Here is a 27,725-nt window from a genome sequence, read left to right on the forward strand (position 1 = left end):
GCTATCTAGTATTATCGGGCCTCATTTGCTGAATCTGTTTCATTTCTACGTTTGTATTTTCCCCTTACCTCACCGTTATTATTTGTTGGGGCTTTCTATATCTTTGGGGTTATTTCTCTGAGGCAAGTGAGGTCTTTGCTTTCTCTCTAGGGTTAGCTAGTTTCTCAGGCTGCGTCGAGACGTCTAGGAATTTAGGCACGTTCACCGGCTACCTTTAGTGTGTGCGGTTAGGATCAGGATTGCAGTCAGTCCAGTTACCACCTCCCTAGAGCTCGTCCTATGTTCAGTTACTTAGCTAGTCAGTTCTGTGATCCTCAGCCACTAAGGATCATAACAGTACAGCAGGCCCATAATCCAGTCCTGGATTGGAAAGCTATGTCTGTGTCAAGTTGGGGTTGCCAGGGGATTCATGGCGATGCTCCTTTGGTGTCAATTGCTTCTTCCACTCCTTCTGAGGTCCCTGAGTTTTTGTCGGACTACCAGGATGTATTTGATGAGCCCAGATCCGGTGCCCTGCCTCCTCATAGGGATTGTGATTGTGCTATAAATTTGATTCCTGGTAGTAAGTTCCCTAAGGGACGACTTTTTAATTTGTCTGTACCAGAACATGCCGCTGTGCGGAGTTATATAAAGGAGTCTTTGGAGAAGGGACATATTCGCCCCATCCTCCTCCCCTCTTGGTGCAGGATTCTTTTTTGTGGCCAAGAAGGATGGTTCTCTGAGACCTTGTATAGATTATCGTCTTCTAAATAAAATCACGGTCAAATTTCAGTATCCTTTGCCATTATTGTCTGATCTGTTTGCTCAGATTAAGGGGTCCAGTTGGTTCACCAAGATAGATCTTCGTGGTGCGTATAACCTTGTGCGTATTAAGCAGGGTGATGAATGGAAAACAGCATTTAATACGCCCGAAGGCCATTTTGAGTACTTGGTGATGCCTTTTGGACTTTCTACTGCTACTTCTGTGTTTCAGTCCTTCATGCATGACATCTTCGAGAATATCTGGATAAATTTATGATTGTGTATCTGGATGACATTTAGGTCTTTTCTGATGATTGGGAGTCCCATGTGAAGCAGGTCAGGATGGTATTTCAGGTCCTGCGTGCCAATGCCTTATTTGTGAAGGGCTCAAAATGTCTCTTCGGAGTACAGAAGGTTTCCTTTTTGGGTTTTATTTTTTCTCCTTCTACTATTGAGATGGACCCAGTCAAGGTCCAGGCTATTCATGACTGGACTCGGCCTACATCTGTTAAGAGTCTTCAGAAGTTCTTGGGTTTTGCTAATTTTTACCGTCGCTTCATTGCTAATTTTTCTGGCGTGGTTAAACCCTTGACAGATTTGACCAAGAAGGGTTCTGATGTGATTAATTGGACCTGGGACCTGTACCACAAGTATTTGTATAGTTAAATGGGAGGCTTGCAGGGTTCATCGGAGAGCTGGGCGGGACTGGCTAACCACACACACCTCCCACCTATGGGGGTGGTTACAGGTACATAATGTGACCAGGGTTTGGGTCACATGTTCAGAGTGTATGGACCTGAATGGTCAGAGTGTTAGGTCGTGTGGATGGTCTGTGTTGTAATGTCCTGGAGTGGACTGGATTTCTGGAAGCACATGGTGAGGCAATGGACTGATGGGATGTGTGTTGGAAGTGCCTGGGACTGGACTTCCTGAATAGCGCACAGAGAGTCCGTATTGGCAGAGCCTGTGATTGTTACTGTTTTGGGGAAGCTACAGTTCCGAATTTGGGTCTGGACTATCTGAAGTGCCCTGGTCACAAGGACGGTGATCCCAGTTCGGCAGCTTCCCTGGGAACCAGGACTGACAGGAGTCAGCTTGTGGAGCAGGAGCTCCTGTAAGGTAACTACAGATAAAAGGAGTTACGAGCAGATAAGTATCTGCCATTGGAGCAGACTGTCGGTGGTAAATGTGTTCCGTTGATGCATATAATGAACTGTTTGTGATGCGGTTTATGAGTCTAAAAATACTGGAATAGACTGTTTTTATGAGAAACCGTGCCTGAGTGCTTTAATCCTATTGCCAAGCGAGTGTCCCCCAATCCACTCAGGTAGCGCTGGTGTGACACCCCAGGTTCCTGGTTGTCACAGTGGCATTGCTTTCCTCATGGGGAGAGTGATGTCATGCTTGGAAGTGAGGAAAGATCTCCTTTATCAGGTACACACAAACATGCAACATGTTCACACTCCAGGCCAGAAGGGGGAGCTCTGATCCAGCTTGTGGGTGGCTCCCCTACATATATTCTGGTCTGGAGGGAAAGAGAGTTGTGACAGTCTGTCAGAGGGACAGAACAGAGAGGAAGCAGACGGTGAGAGTCTGAGAGAGTTCCTGTCAGAGAGACAGAGGAGAAGGAAGCAGAGGGGCCGTGCAGCCACGAGAAGTGCTGCAGCTTCTGGGGAAAGAAAAAGAGAAAGATGAACAATTTGTAGAGAGCGTGTAGGAGAAGTGAAGTGCAGGAGAGTGAGAACTGGGGAGGACAGCTGCGACTGGGCTACCTCCATACAGAGTGCAGACTCCGATAGCCGGAAGACCGAGGTTGTGAGGGACTCCAAGACTCGCAGCAGAAACCGTCAGGACAGCTGGACTACACGTCACCTGTCCGCCTTAACACCTGGAGACACAGTGGCGCATAGAGCCTGGGTCTTGATAGAGACCCTGTAAAAAGGCTCGAGCTACCTGTCATAAGGGTTAGTGTCCCACCTTTAAGGAGGACAGAGAGAACAGTGAGGACCTTGACAGAAGCCACAGGCAGCAAGGGACTACACCACAGCACTAGTAGGAAGGCTTTTAACTCCACCTGGTAGAGGGGACTCTAAACTCGCTTCCAAGCCGGCCGGATCCTGCCTGTACCTGTGATCTGGTGCCCCGGACTGTGGCTGACTGAAGTCTTCAGTAAACCAGGTAGAGAGACTGCAAACCTTTGTCCTAGATTCTTTCTACACTACCCACCATCTCATCTACACACTGGGAGCCCTGGGGACCCAGCTTCACCTGTGGGAAGCTATACCATCTTAGCTGGCATAACATCACCCCAGTGGACCCCTTTAAGCAGCGTTGGTCACCTCTGACTGAGAAACCACAGGTGGCCTCACGAACACAAACTTTATTCAAAACCCCTAAGGACAGTCTCTTTTACTTGGACGCCCAGGGCAACGGAGTGGATTTCCACCACCAAGACATCTCCTTTAAGTACCGGACCCAGTACCGAGTACCTCCCACGGCCCTCGCGGATGTTCCACTATCTCACAATATATATGTATACTAGCTGAAGATCCCGGCGTTGCCTGGGCACAGTAAATATCTGTGGTTAGTTATAGCACCTCACTTCTCTTATTTTCCCATCACTCCTCTCATTTTTCCCCTCAAATCTTTCATTTTCCCCCTCACATCTCTCATTTTCTCTCTCACACCTCTCATTTTCCCCCTCACTTCTCTTATTTTCCCCCTCACTCCTCTCATTCCCCCCTCACTCCTCTCATTCCCCCCTAACACTTGTCATTTTGACCTCACAGCTGTCATTTTCCGATCACTCCACTATTTTCCCTCACTCCTCTCATTTTGCACTCATACCTTTTCATTTTCGCCTCACACCTCTCATTTTCACCTCACACCTCTCATTTTCACCTCACACCTTTCCCCTCAGTATATACATGTTTGTCATCTCCCTTATATATAGTATACACCTGTATGTCATCTCCTGTATATAGTATATACCTGCTGTATGTCATCTCCTCCTGTATATTGTATATACCTATGTGTCATCTCCTCCTGTATATACCTGTATGTCATCTCTTCTGTATATAGTATATACCTGTATGTCATCTCCTCCTATATATAGTATATACCTGTATGTCATCTCCTGTATATAGTGTATACCTGTATGTCATCTCCCCTGTATATAGTATATACCTGTATGTCATCTCCTCCTGTATATAGTATGTACCTGCTGTATGTCATCTCCTCCTCAATATACCTATGTGTCATCTCCTCTTTTATATAGTATATACCTGTATGTCATCTCCTCCTGTATATAGTATATACGTGTGTCATCTCTTCCTGTATATAGTATATACCTGTATGTCATCTCCTATATATAGTATATACCTGTATGTCATCTCCTCCTGTATATAGTATATACCTGTAAGTCATCTCCTCCTGTTTATAGTATATACCTGTGTGTCATCTGCTCCTGTATATAGTATATACCTGTGTGTCATCTCCCCTGTATATAGCATATACCTGTATGTCATCTCCCCTGTATATAGTATATACCTGTATGTCATCTCCTCCTGTATATAGTATATACCTGTAAGTCATCTCCTCCTGTTTATAGTATATACCTATGTGTCATCTGCTCCTGTATATAGTATATACCTGTGTGCCATCTCCCCTGTATATAGCATATACCTGTATGTCATCTCCCCTGTATATAGTATATACCTGTATGTCATCTCCTCCTGTATATAGTATGTACCTGCTGTATGTCATCTCCTCCTCTATATACCTATGTGTCATCTCCTCTTTTATATAGTATATACCTGTATGTCATCTCCTCCTGTGTATAGTATATACCTGCTGTATGTCATCTCCTCCTCTATATACCTATGTGTCATCTCCTCTTTTATATAGTATATACCTGTATGTCATCTCCTCCTGTATATAGTATATACGTGTGTCATCTCCTCCTATATATAGTATACTAGACTGTGGCCCGATTCTAATGCATCGGGTATTCTAGAATATGCATGTCCCCATAGTATATGGACAATGATGATTCCAGAATTCGCGGCAGACTGTGCCCGTCGCTGATTGGTCGAGGCAACCTTTATGACATCATTGTCACCATGGCAACCATTATGACATCTACGTCGATACTGTGCCCATCGCTGATTGGTCGAGGCGAATTCGCGGCAGACTGTGCCCGTCGCTGATTGGTCGAGGCAACCTTTATGACATCATCGTCGCCATGCTGTGCCCGTCACTGATTGGTGGAGGCCTGGCGGTCTCTACCAATCAGAGACGCGGGATTTCCAGGACAGACAGACAGATGGAAAAACCTTTAGACAATTATATATATAGATACCTGTATGTCATCTCCTCCTATATATAGTATATACCTGTATGTCATCTCCTCCTGTATATAGTATATACCTGTAAGTCATCTCCTCCTGTATATAGTATATACCTGTGTGTCATCTCCCCTGTATATAGTATATACCTGTATGTCATCTCCTCCTGTATTAGACCTCGTTAACAAGTTATTTGGTCAGTATTGTTACCTCAGTATTTGTAAGCTAAATTGGCAGCCTGATAAATCCCGTCAACATGAAGCCCTACCCCCTGGCAGTATATATTAGCTCACACATACACATAATAGACAGGTCATGTGACTGACAGCTGGCGTATTTCCTATATGGTACATTTGTTGCTCTTGTAGTTTGTCTGCTTATTAATCAGATTTTTATTTTTGAAGGATAATGCCAGACTTGTGTGTGTTTTAAGGCGAGTTTCATGTGTCAAGTTGTGTGTGTTGAGTTGCGTGTGGCGACATGCATGTAGCGACTTTTGTGAGATGAGTTTTGTGTGGCGACATGCGTGTAGCAACTTTTTGTGTGTCGAGTTGCATGTGACAGGTTAGTTGTGTGCAGCAAGTTTTGCACATGGCGAGTTTTGCGCATGGTGAGTTTTATGTGTGGTGCATTTTGAGTACGTGCAAGTTTTGTGTGAGGCAACTTTTGCATGTGTTGCAACTTTTGTGCATGTGGCAATTTTTCCGCGTGTGCAAGTTTTGCGTGTGGCGAGTTTTCCATGAGGTGAGTTTTGCACGTGTGGCGAGTTTTGCGTGAGCCTAGTTTTGCATGTGGTGAATTTTGCGCGTGGCGAGTTTTGAGCGGTGACTTTTGTGTTTCGACTTTTATGTGGCGAGGTTGGTGTATGTGTGGTGAAATGTGTCCTGAGGGTGGTATATGTGGTCAAGCCCATGGTAGTGTGTGGCGCATTTTGTGTGTGTGTCCATATCCCCGTGTGTGGTGAGTATCCCATGTCGGGGCCCCACCTTAGCAACTGTATGGTATATACTCTTTGGCGCCATTGCTCTCATTCTATAAGTCCCCCTTGTACACATCTGGCAGCTGTCAATTTGCCTCCAACACTTTTCCTTTCACTTTTTCCGATTATGTAGATAGGGGAAAAATTGTTTTGTGATTTGGAAAGGGCGGGGTTAAAATTTCGCCTCACAACATAGCCTATGACACTCTCGGGGTCCAGGCATGTGACTGTGCAAAATTTTGTGGCTGTAGCTGCGACATACACACATACATACACACACACACACACACACACACACACACACATTCAGCTTTATATTATATATACATATATATATATATATATATATATATATATATATATATACACTCACCGGCCACTTTATTATGTACACCATGCTAGTAACGGGTTGGACCCCTTTTGCCTTCAGAACTGCCTCAATTCTTCGTGGCATAGATTCAACAAGGTGCTGGAAGCATTCCTCAGAGATTTTGGTCCATATTGACATGATGGCATCACACAGTTGCCGCAGATTTGTCGGCTGCACATCCCAAAGATGCTCCATACAAGGCAGGATGGATCCATGCTTTCATGTTGTTTACGCCAAATTCTGACCCTACCATCCGAATGTCGCAGCAGAAATCGAGACTCATCAGACCAAGCAACGTTTTTCCAATCTTCTACTGTCCAATTTCGATGAGCTTGTACAAATTGTAGCCTCAGTTTCCTGTTCTTAGCTGAAAGGAGTGGTACCCGGTGTGGTCTTCTGCTGCTGTAGCCCATCTGCCTCAAAGTTCGACGCACTGTGCGTTCAGAGATGCTCTTAGGCCTACCTTGGTTGTAACGGGTGGCGATTTGAGTCACTGTTGCCTTTCTATCAGCTCGAACCAGTGTGCCCATTCTCCTCTGACCTCTGGCATCAACAAGGCATTTCCGCCCACAGAACTGCCGCTCACTGGATTTTTTTTCTTTTTCGGACCATTCTCTGTAAACCCTAGAGATGGTTGTGCGTGAAAATCCCAGTAGATCAGCAGTTTCTGAAATACTCAGACCAGCCCTTCTGGCACCAACAACCATGCCACGTTCAAAGGCACTCAAATCACCTTTCTTCCCCATACTGATGCTCGGTTTGAACTGCAGGAGATTGTCTTGACCATGTCTACATGCACTGAGTTGCCACCATGTGATTGGCTGATTAGAAATTAAGTGTTAACAAGAAGTTGGACAGGTGTACCTAATAAAGTGGCCAGTGAGTGTATATATATATATATATATATATATATATATAGTATCGTTCAAAAGTTTAGGGTCACCCGGACAATTTTGTGTTTTCCATGAAATCTCATACTTTTATTAATCAAATGAGTTGCTAAATGAATTGAAAATCTAGTCCAGACATTGACAAGGTTACAAAAAAGATTTTAATTTGAAATAATAATTTTCTCCTTCAAAATGGAGTGATAGCCTTCCTTATTCAATATCCCTTTTACCTTGTACAAATCTCCCACTTTACCAGCACCAAAGCAACCCCAGACCATCACATTACCTCCACCATGCTTGACAGATGACGTCAGGCACTCTTTCAGCATCTTTTCAGTTGTTCTGCGTCTCACAAAGGTTGTTCTTTGTGATCCAAACACCTCAAACTTGGGTTTGTCTGTCCATAACACTTCTTTCCAATCTTCCTTTCTCCAATGTCTGGATTCTTTTGCCCAAATTAATCTTTTCCTTTTATTAGTCAGTCTCAGATATTGCTTTTTCTTTGCCACTTTGCCCTGAAGGCCAGCATTTCGCAGTCGCCTCAGTCTTCACTGTAGAAGTTGACACTGGTGTTTTGCTTGTACTATTTAATGAAGCTGCCAGTTGAGGACCTGGAAGGCGTTGATTTCTCAAACTACAGACTCTAATGTACTTGTCTTGTTGCTCAGTTGTGCAGCGAGGCTTCCCACTTCTCTTTCTACTCTGGTTAGAGCCTGTTTGTGCTCTCCTCTGAAGGGAGTAGTACACACCGTTGTAGGAAATCTTCTGTTTCTTGGCAATTTCTCTCATGGAATAGCCTTCATTTCTAAGAACAAGAATAGTCTGTCGAATTTAACATAAATTTTTTTTTTCTGGCCATTTTGAGAGCATAAGGGTATGTGCACACGTAGAAAGGAGCTCTGCAGATTTTTCCGCAGCGGATTTTAGAAATCCACAGGTAAAAGGCACTGCGTTTTACCTGCGGATTTACAGCAGATTTATGGCGGATTTTATGCAGATTTTGTGCGGATTCCACTTGCGGTTTTACACCTGTGGATTCCTATTATGGAGCAGGTGTAAACCGCTGCGGAATCCGCACAAAGAATTGACATGCTGCGGAATGTAAACTGTAGTGTTTCCACGCGTTTTTTTCTGCAGCATGGGCACTGCAGATTGCGTTTTCCATAGGTTTACATTGTACTGTAAACGCATGGAAAGCTGCTGCAAACCCGCAGCTGCAGATCCGCTGCGAATCGGCAGCAAAATCCGCAACGTGTGCACATAGCCTAATGGAACCAAAAAAAGTCATGCTCCAGATTCTCAAATAGCTCAAAGGAAGGTCAGGTTAAGGCTGTGTGCACACGTTGCAGATTTGGGTGCAAAATTTTCTGCACAAAATCTGCATCTCCTGGCAGAAAACGCAGCTGCGTTTTTGATGCGTTTTTTGCGCGGTTTTGATGCGGTTTTTGATGACGTTTTTGATGCAGTTTTTGGTGCTTTTTTTTGCTTTTTTTGTGCTCTTTTTGCATGTTTTTTAATGCGTTTTTGTATGCGTTTTTGAAAGCTAAATAAAGATGTATTATTGAACAAAAAAAACATAGTTACCATACTCGATCGCCTGCAAAAAATTAAAAATAATAAACCGTATACTCCCTGTCCGATGCAGTCCAACTAATAACGAGTATCCCACGACGATCTCCCCTATAGAACAGTGACATCGGGTGATGTCACTGCTCTGTAGGGCCTCCCAGTGATGAACTGACAGGAGACAATGGCTCCTTCAGTGCATCACTGAGGTTACCTTTGTTCAGGGTCTCACTTTATGGCAATGCTGCGTGGGAACTTTCTCACACAGCAGTGCCACAAGTGAGACTAGGGACTATTTTTTACAGTGGCGGAGGAATGCAATGCGGAAGGATACCTTCCATCATTGTATTCCTGGAGCCTCTGGAGAGCGGTCACATCAGCTGATGTTGCTGCTCTCCACGGGAGATCTTCGTGGGACACTCATTTTAATTGAATTTCTGTGGATCAGGGAGTATATTGTTGGTTTATTATTTTAATATTTTTTTTACAGGTGATACTGGCTTCGGGGATCAAGGTGACAAGGTGATGGTGAGTATATACTCTATGTTATATGTACTGTATGTCTATATGTATGTACTGTATGTATGTACTGTATGTGGCATGTTGTATGTTGCGTGTTGCATGTTGTGTGTTGTATGTTGCATGTTGTGTGTTGCATGTTGTATGTTGTGTGTTGCATTTTGCATGTTGTATGTTGCATGTTGTGTGTTGCATGTTGCGTGTTGTGTGTTGCATGTTGCATGTTGTGTGTTGCATGTTGGAGGTTGTGTGTTGTATGTTGCGTGTTGTATGTTGTGTGTTGCATGTTGTGTGTTGCATGTTGTATGTTGCATGCTGCGTGTTGCATGCTGTATGTTGTGTTGTGTTGTATGTTGCACGTTGCGTGTTGCATGTTGCGTATTGTATGTTGCATGTTGTATGTTGTGTGTTGCATGTTGTGTGTTGTATGTTGCATGTTGTGTGTTGCATGTTGCATGTTGTGTGTTGCATGTTGGAGGTTGTGTGTTGTATGTTGCGTGTTGTATGTTGTGTGTTGTATGTTGCATGTTGTATGTACTGTACATGTGTATGTTTTGTTTTTTTTCACATTCAACACATTAGCCGGATGATGGGACTACTACTGTCCCATCATTGGCTAATGTGTCACTCACTGTCACTGTAGCAGGCATAGCCCGATGGGACTTGTAGTCCCATCGGACGATGCCTGCACACACACACTTACACACCAAAGACCCCCGCACACACCTGCACACACCCGCACAGTCCTGCACACATGTGGACAGCCCGGCACACACCCGCACAGCGCCGCACACAACCCGAACAGCTCACAGACCCCGCCCACACACCTACACGCACACAGTCACCGCCCACACTCCGCCCACACACTTCCCTCCTCCCGAACTGCAGCGTTTCTCGGACCCACATCCTCAGCAAATCCGCAGATCTTTTTTTACATCTGCGGTTTTGCTGCGGATGTGCCTGACTCAATGCAAGTCTATGGGTGCAGAAATGCTGCAGTTCCGCACAAAAGAAGTTACATGCTGCGGCAAAAAAAGCTGCGTTTCGGTGCGGCTTTTTCCGCAGCATGTGCACAACAAGTCTGCGGCTCCCATAGACTTATATTGGTTTTGCACTACACTGTAGATTTGATGCAATTCCGTGCGGCAAGAAACGCTGCGGAACTGCAATCAAATCCGCAACGTGTGCACACAGCCTTATAGGTTCTCTTATAAGCCAAACTGTTTTCAGCTATGCTTTCAGCTATGCTAACACACTTGCACAAGGGTTTTCAAACATATTCTAACCATCCATTAGCCTTCTTAGACAGTGAGCAAACACAAAGTACCATAAGAACACTGGAGTGATGGTTGTTGGAAATGGGCCTCTATACACCTATGAAGATATTGCATTACAAACCAGACGTCTGCAGCTAGAATAGTCATTTACCACATTAACAATGTATAGAGTGTATTTCTGAATCATTTAATGTTAGCTTCATTGGAAAAAACTGTGCTTTTCTTTCAAAAATAAGGACATTTCTAAGTGACCCTAAACTTTTGAATGGTAGTGTATATACGAGTGTGTAGTGTATATACTGCATGGTAGTAATTTCATTTAATGAAAGTTTACTGGTTTTATTCAGTTACTTAATGGAGGTAATCATACTTTTTATACATACCTGTATAATGGCATTATTCATTTACAGTGTGACAGTGTTATTTATTGTCAAGTGCCATTTAAATTTCTCCTCAGGTAGCAGGAAAGCTAGAATTGTCCTCAGGTACAATTATAAGGCTTTCATATGTTTTAAACTTTGATCAACAAAATCATCAACTAATGTAAAGACTCAGTAGTTAGAGTGATGACCCTTATTTTTTTAAAGATTTCTGCACTTCGCACCGGCATGTTGAATATAAGTTTCTGGGCCAAATCCTGATCAATGGCAACCTCGTCTTGCCTAATCACTGATTGTTTTTACAACACCCGCTTTCTACGGACTTACCACAAATTCTCAATAGAATTGAGATCTGGGGAGTTTCCTGGCCATGGACCTATAATATTAATGTTTTGTTCTCCACGCCTCTTAGTTATCACTTTTTCCTTGTGACATGGTCAATGACCGTTCCCGGATCGTTGGGAGAAGTTGTTGCTCTAGGAGCATGTTCAGATACTATTCTTTATTCATGGCAGAGATTTTAGGCAAAACTGTGACTGAGCCCACTGTTTTGGATGAAAATAACCCTACAAATGAATGGTCTTGGGAGGCTTTACTGTTCACATAGCAAAGGAATAATTGTAGCTTTCAACTTTTTTTCTCAGGACAATCATTTTTCTAGATGTCCCAAATAGTCTCAAGGGGGATCATTAGAGAAAATAACTTTGCAGGAAGTTATTTTACCACCATCCTGTTACTTAAAAAAAACGTTTTACCAACACCAATAATAGCACATACAAGTAACAAAAACCTCCACACCATAATCAGACGAAATATTACCACCACAAAGTGTACCCCCATACCGTAACCATTTAGTTAGATACCAGTGATACACCAAAAATGTAAACAATTTAAGTGTATACAGGGCAGATAAAGCCAGTGATGTCTCCTTTGACGTAATTACCATATTTTTTTTATTCTTAATCTGATGCAGCCCTCTATGTGTTAGAACTCATCTCTACACAATAAAAAGCACAGACAACTATGGCTGATCTCTTATAGAACACCCCCCCACTTTTCTCCACACTTCTACACAAACTGCAAACTAGTAGTGCCCCCTGGTGCTGTATACAGCAATACCTCAGAGTAAAATATACATGGCTGCAATTACTGTATGCAGTCAGTGTTTGATTTATGCTGTCCCTGGTTCAGGCAGCATAAAATGTCTATCAGGTCCTTTTAATATTTCCCCCTTTGTGGCCACCATATATTAATAATAAGGCCCCCCATATACTAATAACACACCCTTTATGGACCATATATTTATAATGTCCACTTCCCCCCATATATTAATACTATCCCACTTTGTGACCCCTATGTATTTGTACTAATAATGCCTTTGTAATCCCCATATAATAATGCCCCTTTGTGACCTCTATATATTAATAATGATAGACCTACAGCTTGAATAGATAATGGAGGGCAGTGTTGCTCTCTGTTCCACCATACTTTTAAACTGGATATGCATTGTAGTATTCAAAAGAGTTAAAAAACCCCCACATACCATAAAGATACAGCCTTCCCCAAACCTGTCCACTGACTGATGCACTAGCAGGATGCAGCAGGCCCCCACTGATATAGACTAAGAGCTGCACAAGTGCAACTACTGATAAAAACATATAAGGAAACCAGCAATATAAATACAAATAAATATACTAAACTCAAACTGATCATAAATAATAAGGAGAATCAAGAGTTTTTAAATATAAAAAGTATATATTTTATTACATATAATATTAATAAATGTTCATCATTACAAATACAAAGACAATATGTCAATATGGAAAAGAAGATGATCCAACTTGGTGATAGCGCAGCGTGATCGCTGAAACACTCTCCCCGGTGATCGCTCCCAGGTCTGACATCTCTACAATATGGGTAAATAATCTTTATACTCTGTTACTTTTTATGTGCGGTTCCTCTTTGGATGTTAGGTGTGACACTTATGGTTTATTGGATTAGCGCTGCCATTTGATCAGCGCGGTCAGTACCGTTACATTATATTTGTTGTCACACTCATTCAATACAGGACTATTCGGTGCTACTTTGCATACGCCCACCTGGCAGTTAGTAATTGTCTAGGAATTTCAGCACATAGTCAGCCCTGTGTTTCAGCGATCACGCTGCGCTATCACCAAGTTGGATCATCTTCTTTTCCATATTGACATATTGTCTTTGTATTTGTAATGATGAACATTTATTAATATTATATGTAATAAAATATATACTTTTTATATGTAAAAACTCTTGATTCTCCTTATTATTACTGATAAAAACAGCCACCCACACACTTACCAGATTATATAGTTACATAGTTAAATAGTTATTGAGGTTGAAGGAAGACTTTAAGTCCATCTAGTTCAACCCATAGCCTAACCTAACATGCCCTAATATGTTGATCCAGAGGAAGGCAAAAAAAACCCATGTAGTAAGAGTAAGCTCCATCATGGGGAAAAAAATTCCTTCCCGACTCCACATACGGCAATCAGACTAGTTCCCTGGATCAACGCCTTATCAAGGAATCTAGTGTATATACCCTGTAATATTATACTTTTCCAGAAAGGCATCCAGTCCCCTCTTAAATTTAATTAATGAATCACTCATTACAACATCATACGGCAGAGAGATCCATAGTCTCACTGCTCTTACAGTAAAGAATCCGCATCTGTTATTATGCTTAAACCTTCTTTCCTCCAGACGTAGAGGATGCCCCCTTGTCCCTGTCTCAGGTCTATGATTAAAAAGATCATCAGAAAGGTCTTTGTACTGTCCCCTCATATATTTATACATTAAAATAAGATCACCCCTTAGTCTTCGTTTTTCCAAACTAAATAGCCCCAAGTATAATAACCTATCTTGGTATTGCAGACCCCCCAGTCCTCTAATAACCTTGGTCGCTCTTCTCTGCACCCGCTCCAGTTCAATGAGGTTGATTATGGAGGGTTTGACTGCCTAGTAGAAACATCGCACACAAATAGGGCTTAAATAGGACGCCAGTCAAACAGGTATGTGTGGTGCAAAGTTCTGGCTAACGGCCTATTAATGATGCCCAAAGTATTAGCAGGCGGGCTGCACTTTTTATCATTTTTTGCAGGATGCAGCTAGGTCCCTTTTTGTTGGCTTGGTGTACTGGGGCGACTGTCTCTGTGGGGTGCATATATATGTATTGCGCTGGGCAGCCCGCCTGCTAATACTTTGGGTGTCATCAACAGGCTGTCAGCCAGACACTTCGCACCACACATACCTGTGTGACTGGCGTCCTATTTAAGCTCTATTTGTGTGCAATTTTTCTACTAGGCAGCCAACCCCTCCATAATTTGCTAGGTGTACTGGTGGCTGTTTTTATCAGTAGTTTGCTCTTAGCCTTTATAAGTGGGGGCCTGATGTATTCTGCTAGTGCATCAGTCATTGGACAGGTTTTGGGAAGGCTGTATCTTTATGGTATGTGTTTTTTAGTATTTAAAAGAGCACCGGTCACTGGCGGGCTCCCTCCTATGAGGACCGGCCATGGCCATCGTTACACAAATGCATGTATGTCCATAACTACAGTTCATGGTAACTAAACACTAGATGCCATGTGCAAGAAGCAAAAAGTTATTGAGCACCCTACACAAAAAAAAATATATTTGACGGGGTAAGAGAGGAGCATATGCAGCAAGTATAATGGCCCATACATAGCCCTCCAAACATGATAATAGCCCCCATATAGCCCTCCAAACAGTATAATGGCCCTCACATAGCCCTCCAAACAGTAAATTAGACCCAACATAGCCTTGCAAACTGTATAATCTTCGCAACATAGCCCTCCAAACTGTAACATGGCCCCCAAATAGCCCTCTAAACAGTATATTGGGCCCTGAAAACTGTACAAGGGCCCCTCATAGCCCTTCAAATAGTATAATGGGCCCAACATAGTCTAGCAAACTGTATAAGGGCATTCACATACCTCTGCTAACTGTCTAATGAACCCCACACAGCTCTCCAAACAGTACAATAAAATCACCAATGATTTAAAAAACAACAACTCCCTCTTCCATCATTGCTTTCATGTGTATCGGCATCGATGTGATGGCAGACAGAAAGAGGGGGGACGCTGGCACTGGGCCCCCACCAACTCACGAATCCCATAGTAGCTGTACAGTCTGCCGCTATTAACGGTATGCCACTGGCCATACCTACCTAAAAAAAAAAAAATCTTTGAGCAAACTGCACTCAAATAAGATAAACATATCAGCAAAATTCTGAATTTTAACTTTATAAAAAAATTATATGATCTCCTGAAAAAGTAAAAAATAAAATACATGTACTGTCCCTTTAACTGTGCAAGGAGAACAGTTAGTTTATTGAACACTCGTCAGCATTCTCAGACAAACCCCCAAGACACTTGCAGTTTCATTTCTCTGACACTTGTATGTAGAGAAGATCAGCACGGCATCAGTACAATAACCTACACTGGGAGACAACTGAAAATGGAGGATTATAAGTGGCAAAACTTATTTGACATTGAGAAACAGGAATTAACCATGTGTGGAAGAAATAATCACGTGTGGAGCTTTAGTGTGGATGAACACCTCCAGGTGCAGCAGGGGTATCTACTGCACACACAGCGCACCTTTGCCAGGTAACGAAATTAGCTATGCTATGAGTAGTGGAAGAATCACTCAACAAAATTCCAAAGGAAAGTATGAAATGTTTTCTTTGTTTTTCAGTTTTTTTTCTAGCACCTAGTACACCTGTACAATGAATTTTTTACTCTGCATTTTTTCGTTGCATAAAAACTGCAGCATCTTAGTTCTAGCAAAGTAGATGGGGATAATAGACATCTTATATCCGCTGTGCTTCTTTTTTTTACACTGTATAGATTGACCTGCATTGAACTTTTGAAACCTGCAAAGTTATATGATATATTGATGTGAGTAGGGGGTCATGTGATGACTCTTTTGGCTTCTTCCAATTGAGTGAAGTCAAACTTATCTAGTTGACACAAGCAAATAGCAAACATGGTGGCATGACCTCCTGATCGCCTGATCGCACCAGTGGTCTTGGGGTCTCATGATGGCAGCCACACTGTTAGGTGTCGGGTTCCCGCCTCTGCACAGGGGGAATCTTGAGCCATCTCCGCTGTGGTCTCGCATTCTTCTCCAGCCGCAGTGGAGTTTGCTCAGCAGAGATGTCAGTCCCTATGTCTTGCTCAGTCTGACTCTGTGCAAAGGGTTACTGCTTCCTTTCCAGCTTCTGCCATTGTAGCCAGCACTGGGCAGCGGCGAGCAGACGTTATTGGGACTAAGTCCTGCTTTTCTCCTTCTGAGCATGCCCAGGGCAAGATCTCTCGTTGGAGATCAAGGGTCACATGCTTAGATACTGCAGCAAATCTTTTTGGTCCTCTAGGAAGGTCCTGAAGGTGCTCAACTTCTGTGGCAGCCTCCCATTGGTCCTTCTGGGAAGGTCCTGTACTTGCTGCAGCTATAAAAGGTTCACATGGCCGCATGGCCATGCGCTAGTGTACACTTGTAAACTTGTGTGTGTTGATGTGTGAAAGTCATTCATTAATTATCCCCTCCCTTGTGTATGACTGCTCGCGTAAGGTGGATGATTGCTATCTAGCGCCCGACTTAGCCATCAGCACGTGACACACAACACAGCGTCAGATTGCTGTGACCGCAAGTGCGGCGCCATGCGCTTTCACAGCGCTTTCCTTACCCAAGCCTATGTGGTTAGTGGCATCCTCCAGAGCGCTCCCGGGCATCTAAATTATTATTTTAGTTACGCTGACACCCCAGTTGCGGTGTCGAGCGCAAGAGGTCTAGTTGTACTCTAATCCCGAGTCTAGGGGTAGAGTTCTGTGACTCCTTGCTTGCGCTCTTTGTGCGGTACCGTGGCCCTGTGACGTAACAGGGTTCGCTTTCTTCATACTGGGTGAAATTAACCCATGTGTGAATCCATATTATACTGCCATATACAGTGCAGACCAAAAGTTTGGACACACCTTCTCATTTAAAGATTTTTCTGTATTTTCATGACTATGAAAAATGTAAAATCACACTGAAGGCATTAAAACTATGAACTAACATATGTGGAATTATATACTTAACAAAAAAGTGTGAAACAACTGAAAATATGTCTTATATTCTAGGTTCTTCAAAGTAGCCACCTTTTGCTTTGATGACTGCTTTGCACACTCTTGGCATTCTCGTGATGAGCTTCAAGAGGTAGTCACCGGAAATGGTTTTCACATCACAGGTGTACCCTGTCAGGTTTAATAAGTGGGATTTCTTGCCTTTTAAATGGGGTTGGGACCATCAGTTATGTTGTGCAGAAGTCTGGTGGATACACAGCTGATAGTCTTACTGAATAGACTGTTAGAATTTGTATTATGGGAAGAAAAAAGCACCTAAGTAAAGAAAAACAAGTGGCCATCATTACTTTAAGAAATGAAGGTCAGTCAGTCCGAAAAATTGGGAAAACTGAAAGTGTCCCCAAGTGCAGTGGCAAAAACCAACAAGCGCTACCAAGAAACTGGCTCACATGAGGACCGCCCCAGGAAAGGCATACCAAGAGTCACCTCTGCTTCTGAGGATAAGTTTATCAGAGTCACCAGCCTCAGAAATCAGAGGTTAACAGAAGCTCAGATTAGAGACCAGGTCAATGACACACAGACTACAACAACTGTTAAGAGGAGACTTTGTGCATCAGGCCTTCATGGTAAAATAGCTGCTAGGAAACCACTGCTAAGGACAGGCAACAAGCAGAAGAGACTTGTTTGGGCTAAAGAACACACTGAATAGACATTAGACCACTGGAAATCTGTGCTTTGGGCTGATGAGTCCAAATTTGAGATCTTTGGTTCCAACCACCGTGTCTTTGTGCGACGCAGAAAAGGTGAACGGATGGACTATACATGCCTGGTTCCCACCGTGAAGCATGGAGGAGGAGGTGTGATGGTGTGGGGGTGCTTTGCTGGTGACACTGTTGGGGATTTATTCAAAATTGAAGGCATACTGAACCAATATGGCTACCACAGCATCTTGCAGCGGCATGCTATTCCATCCGGTTTGCGTTTTGTTGGACCATCATTTATTTTTCAACAGGACAATGACCCCAAACACACCTCCAGGCTGTGTAAGGGCTATTTGACCAAGAAGGAAAGTGATGGGGTGCTACTCCAGATGACCTAACCTCCACAGTCACCAGACCTGAACCCAATCGAGATGGTTTGGGTTGAGCTGGACCGCAGAGTGAAGGCAAAAGGGCCAACAAGTGCCCAGCATCTCTGGGAACTCCTTCAAGATTGTTGGAAGACCATTTCCGGTGACTACCTCTTGAAGCTCATCAAGAGAATTCTAAGAGTGTGCAAAGAAGTCATCAAAGCAAAAGGTGGCTACTTTGAAGAACCTAGAATATAAAACATATTTTCAGTTGTTTCACACTTTTTTGTTAAGTATATAATTCCACATGTGTTAATTCATAGTTTTGATGCCTTCAGTGTGAATTTACAATTTTCATAGTCATGAAAATGCAGAAAAATCTTTAAATGAGAAGGTGTGTCCAAACTTTTGGTCCGTACTGTAGTCCGTCATTACTTAGCAGCAGGCTCCATCTCTGCACGGTGGACCCCGGGCTGTGAACGCACCTTACTCTATCTTTCTAATTATTTGGTGCGTTCCGCTAGCCCTAACACACACCCCATCATGATTTTGCAGTCTGTAGCCTCACAGTGACTGTAAACAATTATCCCGAGCCTTTAATAACTTTATAATAATAATAAATTGCTTATTATTAAATGGAATGCAGCTTGTGGTTACTGTATTGTTATAATTGTTAGGGGGCAGACAGACGGATGTTTTTCTCATGGGAGGATCACATCGCAATCCTCGGACTGACTGTCAGCTCTCCACAGCTGAGTGGGACAGCTGCATAGTAATCCATCACGCTGTCACGCTCATGTCAGGAGAGGTACTGGCCAGTTCGAGGATTGCAATGCGATCCTTGCATGAGTTATACAACATCTGTCTGTGCCCTTATGCTAATACTTATCCTTGTTATACTAATGAAGGATTTTCAATCCGAAACGCGCGTTGGGGTGTGCGCATTATTAGGACCAGGTGGCACCTTAAAGGTATGGATCTCCAATTTATTTATATATTTTTGCACATTGCACCTTGCACATTGTTGCTATATGGAGTTTTTGGTTGTCGAATTATATTTAGCCACTACTGCACAATGATTTTAGTAAGGATAAATGTTGTTCTCCCGCTTAACCATATGGTAATGGTATCACTTGTGGATTTTTAAATTAAGCACGTTCTCACTGAATTGCTGGAGATCTTCAATATCCTTTTCCGGTGCCTCCTTGTTTTACTTAGGCCCTAATATATTATTGAGCTTATACATTTTTTGGTCCATTATTTAGACCCCTTTATATCTTATTACTTTTTGTCCTGATATCTGCACACAATTTATCTTGTAGTAAAACTGTTGTGAATAAAAAAGATATATTTTAAATCTTATATCCTTGTTAGTATTTTTATGGTTTACTCCATAGTTCTGGTGTTTGTTTTTTTTCTCTGCTATTTGAGTGGTTTCCCCTCTTCTTTTGTAACACTGGGGACGGATTATCTTTTCTTCTTTTGATAATAATATGTAAAATAATTTATTCATTGGTACATAGATATTATTCACTGAGGTGTAAACAATATTGCAGGGTCCATGGTATGTGCACTCAGCCAACTATATTGACTTAATTGATTGTTATTTTATTATTTATAGATGGATTGTTATGACCTTATGATAACTTTTTGGTGTTTACATTATTCATGCATATTGCACTTCCATTATGAGGGCCTATGTTGCTACGGTATCATGTCCTAGGGTTACATACTGTAGATGTATTAGAGTACATGGATGGGGGTTTTATCGTTGATGTTTTTAAATGTTTTTAATCATGTTTGTGCTTTGGTGACAATAAAGTAGTTTCTGATATTTTCTGTACCTCGGGTGTGCACTTTCTACATACGCATTAGTCTTTCCTCCAGTTATTGTGTAGGGGACAGGGACCTGGTGAGCTGTGCAGACGGGTGGAACCATTGTTGCCGGGAGTCGGGGTTCTGGGGGACGGATTTGAGGGGCGCATGGGAAGCCAGGCTCATGTGACAGGAGGCAGAGTGACGCAGGGAGAGGAGAGGATAAAAAGCAAAACGCGCGAAAGCAGGGACAGAGAAGCGCGGGAAATCTCTGAGGAGAGGAAACTGCAGCGCAGTTGTTGTGTGTGTGCAGGCCGCAGTGAGACTTGCTGGAAGCAGGGGGAGAACGTGCAACAGACACTGCGGGCAATTACCAGAGCCCCCAAAAAGAGGCGCACTCGTCGTCAGCGACCCCCCAGGCAGAGGGGTAGCGCTGATCAGCTCAGGGACAATATTACCGTGCTCCCCGGGAGCATCTTGCCACAGAGTGCTCCGGGCCCTCCTGGGTTTTTCTTAGCTGTGACTGATACCGATTATTCTGCTAATTCTTCTCAAAAAGACCCCTCTCAGGACGTGGAAACTGTTACCCCGAATCAACGTCCGCCTGTGGGAGGTAACGCAGCACCGCGAAAGACATTCTGGACTCGAATCTACACCTGGGCCCGTCAACGGAGGACACCTCCTTCCCCCGCCATCAGGACTACGTCGCTGATGGAGCTTCACCATCAGGACTACGCCGCTGACGGAGCTTCACCATCAGGACTGCATCGTTGAAACAACACTGATAAGTGAACTTGGTTGACTTGTTCTTGTTAGTGGGTCACTAGTGAGGTGCTGTCGTGTTTCGCGGGTTTAGTTCAGGGCGCCTATATAGTAGATAGGATTTACTGTGAAATTGTGATCGTGTACCTAAGTTCCCTGCGTGGAAAACTGTTGTTATTCTTTGTTGGGTTGGAAGTTAAAGGAAAGTTAAAAAAACGTTATTTGCTTTCTGACTCCTCTTTGTCCCTGCATCCTTCTTTATCTGCGGTCTCTACATTTGGCGTAGTCGGCAGGATGCAGGATCCAAAGAGGGAGCCAGAAGATACGGAGGATGGGGCTGGCCCGAGAGCGTCTCTCTCATTGGGGGCCATGTTGAATAACCTACCCAAGTTTAATGGGAGCAACATGTTGTTGTGGAGTTGGACTGAAAGGATGCGGGGGCTGCTGAGGATGCATCCTATGACCCCGGCCCTGGAAGCAGAGGTGGCCATTATGGCCTTAGACGGAGAGGCCCGAGATTCAGTGATGTTGAGACCCCCCACAGAGCGGAATACTTTTACCGGGGTGTTAAATGTGTTAGAGGGGACGCACGGGGATCCCACCGACGTGGGAGAGCTGCGGGCCCGGTTGTTTGGACGGCGACAAAAAGAAGGCGAGACTGTCACTCAGTACATGAATTCTCTGCAAGAGCTAAACATTGCAATCGTGCGGAAAGATGGTATGGGGATGGGACATGTTGACGTGACCCTGCGCGACCAACTGGTGACGGGACTGCGAGATGAGTTGACCAAACAGGCTCTACGTGAACGAGTGCGGGTCGACCCGCGCCTGACTCTCTCCGACATAGGCAATGAGGCCCGCACCCGGGAGCAAGAGAGGGGGGTGACGGTCCTGACAGGAGAGACTCGGGTTATCCAGACCGCTGCACCAGGAGGGGGTGAGCCGTCGTGGGTTCAGGAGATGCGGCAGGAGCTCAAACAAATCAGGGACGAACTGGCTGAAGTTAAAAAGAATGCGCGAAGCCCAAGGGAGCTACCCCGGGGGCAAGGGTCTGGGAGTCCAGCTCGTGGCGCTCGTCCAGGATATTATCCGGTCCCCGGTGCTTGCTATGGTTGCGGGGAGGCAGGACATTTCGCACGGGAGTGCCCCCGGAGAGGGAGGGCCTCGTCCCGTCAGGCGTTAAACTAGAGGGCTCCGAGCTAAGGGGACGACGCTCGGAGCCAGAGTCCCCGCGGATGGGTGGTGAAAGTCCCGGAAATTTGGTTGCCAGCTGCCCCCTGGTTTGGGCAGAGTTTGAAGGGCGGGCTGTCCGTTGTCTGGTGGACACCGGGTCCCAAGTCACGACTATGCCCGAGGCTTATTTTAGAAAACACTTTCCTTTGACAGTCAGACCCCAATGGGGTCCCGTAATTCGGTTACAGGCCGCCAATCAGCTGCCCATCCCAGTGGAAGGGGTCACCTGGAAGCAAATATCTTTATGTGGAAAGGACCTGGGCCGCCGGGGGGTTGTGTTAACACGGGGAGATCCCGGCCCACAACATACTGTGACCTTGGGGATGAACGTATTGAAAGATTTTGGCAGTTTTCTGTTAGGGGAGACTACGCAAGAGACACTCAATCAGTGGGGGACCAGTACACCTCAGGGCTCCGTGTTCAGACAGTTAGTGAGGGAAGTCCAAGTACAAGAGACCTGTCAGGAGGGAGACATACTAGGGAGAGTAATTACTTCCCCGACAGCAAAGGTGACGTTCCCCCCAGGACAGACTGTTATATCCCTGCCCATACGAGCTCGCATCCCTCTAGAAGGAGTACAAGTACAGATTGAGCCCACCTTTACATCCCCTTTGTCCACAGGACTGCTGGTGGCCCGATCCCTGGCTACTGTTAAAAATGGGGCCGTACCAGTGCGATGTGTGAATGTGGACGAACACGATGTCGTGCTACGGGTCCGAAGTGAGATGGCCAAAGTGTTACGACCTTTAGAAGTGATGCCCCCTCCAGATACTTTGCAGTTAACGGTGGATTCCCCTGATCCCTGGATGGTCAGTGTCCGGTCTACGCAGGATCCTGAGCCAATAGCGTTTCGAAAGGGTCAAACTATTCTGGAGCACATGCGGACGGAATTGTCGGGCCTGGATCCATCACAGATCTCACAAGTGCAGCGACTCCTTGGACATTATGCTAAAGTGTTCGCACAACATGAAGATGATTTTGGCTGTACCACGGCCATCGAACATGGAATTCCGACCGGAGATACAGTGCCCATCAGGGAGCGGTACAGACAGATTCCCCCGCAGATGTACCAGGAAGTAAAGACGTTGTTAGGCCAGATGCTACAAAAGGGAGTGATCCGCGAGAGTCAGAGCCCGTGGGCTGCCCCGATCGTGCTGGTGCGGAAAAAGGACGGCACGCTCCGGTTCTGTGTGGACTATCGTAAGCTAAATGCATGCACCGTCCGAGACTCTTATCCACTTCCCCGTATCGAGGAGTCTCTCTCCGTGCTGGGTTGGGCCAAATATTTTTCCACCTTAGACCTAGCCAGCGGATACTGGCAGGTCCCGATGACAGAAGCAGATCGTCCTAAGACAGCGTTTATCCTTCCCATGGGGCTATTCGAGTTCAATCGAATGCCGTTTGGGCTGGCCAACGCTCCAGGCACCTTCCAACGATTAATGGAGCGGTGTCTGGGGGATTTGAACTTCGAGGCCACTCTCATTTATCTGGATGACATCATCATCTATGCTCCAACATTCGAGGAACATCTGTGCCGACTGGAGCAGGTACTAGACCGGTTGCTGAAATACGGGCTTAAGGTGAAGCCCCAGAAGTGTCACTTGTTCCGGGAACAGATCGAGTACCTGGGGCATGTGGTGTCCGCCGAAGGAGTCCGGCCATCGCAGGAGAAGATTGCCGCAATCCAGGAGTGGCCCACACCGGAGACCGCCAAGGATGTACGGGCGTTCTTGGGCCTCGCTGGGTACTACCGGCGCTTCGTGAAGAACTTTGCTCGCCGTTCTCACAATTTACAAGTCCTGCTGAAAGGAAGCTCCCCCAAGGAACGGGGAAAGAAGATACAATGGCAGGAGCCACAAGAAGCAGCGTTCCGGGACTTGAAGACAGCTCTCATGGAGCCGCCGGTGTTGGCTTATGCGGACTTTTCGCAACCGTTCATCCTACACACCGACGGCAACTCTCAGGGATTGGGGGCTGTGTTGTCTCAGGTTCAGGATGGGCGGGAGAGAGTGATCGCCTATGCGAGTCGGTCTCTTCATGACTCCGAGTTGAACCCGGACAATTATAGTTCTTTCAAGGTGGAGCTGCTGGCCGTGGTGTGGGCTATGACGGAGCGGTTCGCTGAGTACCTGGCCGGTTCCGAGGTGCTGATACGCACGGATAACAACCCATTGGCACATCTGGAAAATGCAAAATTGGGTGCCCTGGAACAGCGCTGGGTAGCCCGGATGGCCAAGTACAGATACCGTATCCTCTACAAGCGAGGAGCGGAGAATGTTCATGCTGACGCGTTATCTCGTCTGCGGAAGAACCCCCCAAGAACTAACCGAGATGAGGAGCTGGAGGGAGAAGAAATCCCCTACGCCATCGGGGGCGCTGCTCGGACGGCTGTGAGCCGGGAACAGACCGGGAACGGAACGGCTACAGGACTGTTGGTTCAGAGTCGGGACGAATGGATACGGCTGCAACAGGAAGACCAGGAACTAGCTCCATTGCGACAGTGGATAACGAATGGTCTATTGCCCGTGAGAACCCCTGGACAAACTCTCCCGTCAGACCTGAACCTTCTTCTGCGGCAGTGGGAGCGCCTAACTCTTCAGGACGGGCTCTTATGCCACTTAACCATGGCTCAGGCAGATTCCGAGCCGACCTGGCAGATGGTCTTACCAGGGCCCGTGGTGGCCGCAGTTGCTAAAGAAGCTCATGAGTGCGGGGCACACTTCGGAGTGAAGAGGACGTTTAAGTGGCTGCAAACTCGGTTCTATCATCCTCGGCTGCTTGCGGAAGTACAAACTGCCTGTAGACAATGTCGACAATGTGAGCTAACCAAGTCACCGGAGGAAAGGGCGCCTGTGCAGAGCATCACGACGTCTGCCCCTTTTGAAGTATTAATGATAGACTACATTACCATTGGAGCAGTGCATCAAGGCTACGAACACTGCCTCGTTATGGTAGATCATTTTTCAAAATTCGCGGTAGTCACCCCTACCCGTGATCAGACAGCTGAGTCGGCGGCGAGCGCTATCTGTAAGAACTTTATTCAAGTTTACGGCTGTCCGAGGCGAATACATTCGGATCAAGGCGCCTGTTTCTTGGGCAAAGTCATGGAAGAGCTGCATCGCCTCTACGGCATTGATAAGTCACGCACCACACCGTATCACCCCCAGGGAAATGGGGCTTGTGAGCGGTTTAACCGGACTTTGCTTCAAATGCTGCGTGCGCTAGAACAAGATCAGAAGGCCCGCTGGCCGGAGTATGTGTCTGACCTAGTGTGGGTCTACAACAATAGAGTTCATCAAGTCACAGGACGCACCCCGTATGAAGCGGTCTTTGGGCGCCCAGGAAAAGGCATGACAGATCTGGAACTGTCTTCGGAGGAAGAAGGCCCCCGAACAGGGATGGCTTCGTGGGTGCGTGATCATCGGCATCGGCTGCAGACCTTACACCGACTGGTACACACTCGAATTCGGGAAGTGGAGCATCGGAGCACCCCTACAGCAAAACCCCCAGAGTTCCGGCCAGGTGATCGAGTACTCGTTCGAGAGCAAAGACCGCAAAACAAGTTAGACCATCGTTGGGAAAAAACACCCTATCGGGTGCTTCGCCGTATAGACCCGCATGGACCTGTATATGAAGTGCAGTCTGAGGCCCCCGGAAGTACAGGTACTCGCATTCTTCATCGCAACATGCTCCGGTTGTGTCGCTCTGTTGACTCGGACACCCCGGAATCCGCAATCAGGGAAGAGCCACCTATGACTGAGTCCCCCAACAACCATTGGTGGGATGAAGAAGATGATGAAGAAGAAGAACGGCGTCAAAATACTCCCCCTATCTCGACTACTACACTACCCCTGACCAGTCACCCTTCCGCTGACGACATTCCCCCAACACCCCCTACACAAGGACCCGAGCCACGACGTTCTGAACGTTCTACTGCCGGTAGACCCACAACTCGCTACAGTCCTGACTTACACACTAGACAGACCCAAGTGTGGAACAACCCGTCAGATGGGTGACCTGTCAGTGCGAAGGCCTCGCCCGGGGACTGGCGAGCATACAGGGTGGGGGAATGTAGGGGACAGGGACCTGGTGAGCTGTGCAGACGGGTGGAACCATTGTTGCCGGGAGTCGGGGTTCCGGGGGACGGATTTGAGGGGCGCATGGGAAGCCAGGCTCATGTGACAGGAGGCAGAGTGACGCAGGGAGAGGAGAGGATAAAAAGCAAAACGCGCGAAAGCAGGGACAGAGAAGCGCGGGAAATCTCTGAGGAGAGGAAACTGCAGCGCAGTTGTTGTGTGTGTGCAGGCCGCAGTGAGACTTGCTGGAAGCAGGGGGAGAACGTGCAACAGACACTGCGGGCAATTACCAGAGCCCCCAAAAAGAGGCGCACTCGTCGTCAGCGACCCCCCAGGCAGAGGGGTAGCGCTGATCAGCTCAGGGACAATATTACCGTGCTCCCCGGGAGCATCTTGCCACAGAGTGCTCCGGGCCCTCCTGGGTTTTTCTTAGCTGTGACTGATACCGATTATTCTGCTAATTCTTCTCAAAAAGACCCCTCTCAGGACGTGGAAACTGTTACCCCGAATCAACGTCCGCCTGTGGGAGGTAACGCAGCACCGCGAAAGACATTCTGGACTCGAATCTACACCTGGGCCCGTCAACGGAGGACACCTCCTTCCCCCGCCATCAGGACTACGTCGCTGACGGAGCTTCACCATCAGGACTACGCCGCTGACGGAGCTTCACCATCAGGACTGCATCGTTGAAACAACACTGATAAGTGAACTTGGTTGACTTGTTCTTGTTAGTGGGTCACTAGTGAGGCGCTGTCGTGTTTCGCGGGTTTAGTTCAGGGCGCCTATATAGTAGATAGGATTTACTGTGAAATTGTGATCGTGTACCTAAGTTCCCTGCGTGGAAAACTGTTGTTATTCTTTGTTGGGTTGGAAGTTAAAGGAAAGTTAAAAAAACGTTATTTGCTTTCTGACTCCTCTTTGTCCCTGCATCCTTCTTTATCTGCGGTCTCTACAATTGCATCTCCTTTCAATACGTTAGTAGCACCCTGTGATTATTATAATTGCATTTGAAATATATACTGTGGTGCACCATGCCCTTTGTTGTTTAGCCAGTAAGGACCTTAGGACATCATCGGGCTTGTGGAGGAGTGGGAGACTGCTGTGGAATACTTTTGGCTGCAGTGCAGCATAAGGGACTAGGGGCTCAGCGGGTCAGACTGATGACCGCCTGCTGCCGCCAGAAGAGAGAAGACCGACTTGTCAGGCAGGGAAGCTGGAAGAACTCAGCACTGGCCTCAACCGGCAGCCAATATTCAATCCAGAAGAAGAGACAGGCACCCAAGTCGCGCTAAGTGAAATTGACATATATATAAACTAACACCTTGAGTTGCCCTTTCCCTCTATAACTCCTAGCATTGATCTGATTTGTTCCCTGTTGCTCCCTGCGATTAGGTCTCTCCCTGTAACTATTAAATCAGAAATTGTTTTGCAGATCAATCTACCATGAGTGCCCCAAGGTCGAGCTTGCCATTAGGGGCCATGCTCAGCAATCTTTCAAAATTCACAGGGAATAATATGATGTGGGACTGGACTGACCCCTGCTATGCAAGCTGAGATTGCTTTGATGACTCTGGATGGTGAGGCTCG

General features: G+C 45.8%; 1 protein-coding gene across 1 annotated transcript in view; it reads left to right on the plus strand.

The window, feature by feature from the left end:
- The first annotated feature begins 15,291 nt into the window (after nt 1-15,291).
- LOC143808030 (receptor-transporting protein 3-like) overlaps nt 15,292-27,725 on the plus strand; it is a 32,753-nt gene continuing 20,319 nt past the window's right edge. Inside the window, exon 1 of the mRNA XM_077290255.1 lies at nt 15,292-15,728. Coding sequence (XP_077146370.1) covers nt 15,409-15,728 — 320 coding nt within the window. The 5' untranslated portion in view covers nt 15,292-15,408. The remainder of the gene's footprint in view (nt 15,729-27,725) is intronic.

Source organism: Ranitomeya variabilis, chromosome 2 (genome assembly GCF_051348905.1).
Source record: "Ranitomeya variabilis isolate aRanVar5 chromosome 2, aRanVar5.hap1, whole genome shotgun sequence".
Lineage (NCBI taxonomy): Eukaryota > Metazoa > Chordata > Amphibia > Anura > Dendrobatidae > Ranitomeya > Ranitomeya variabilis.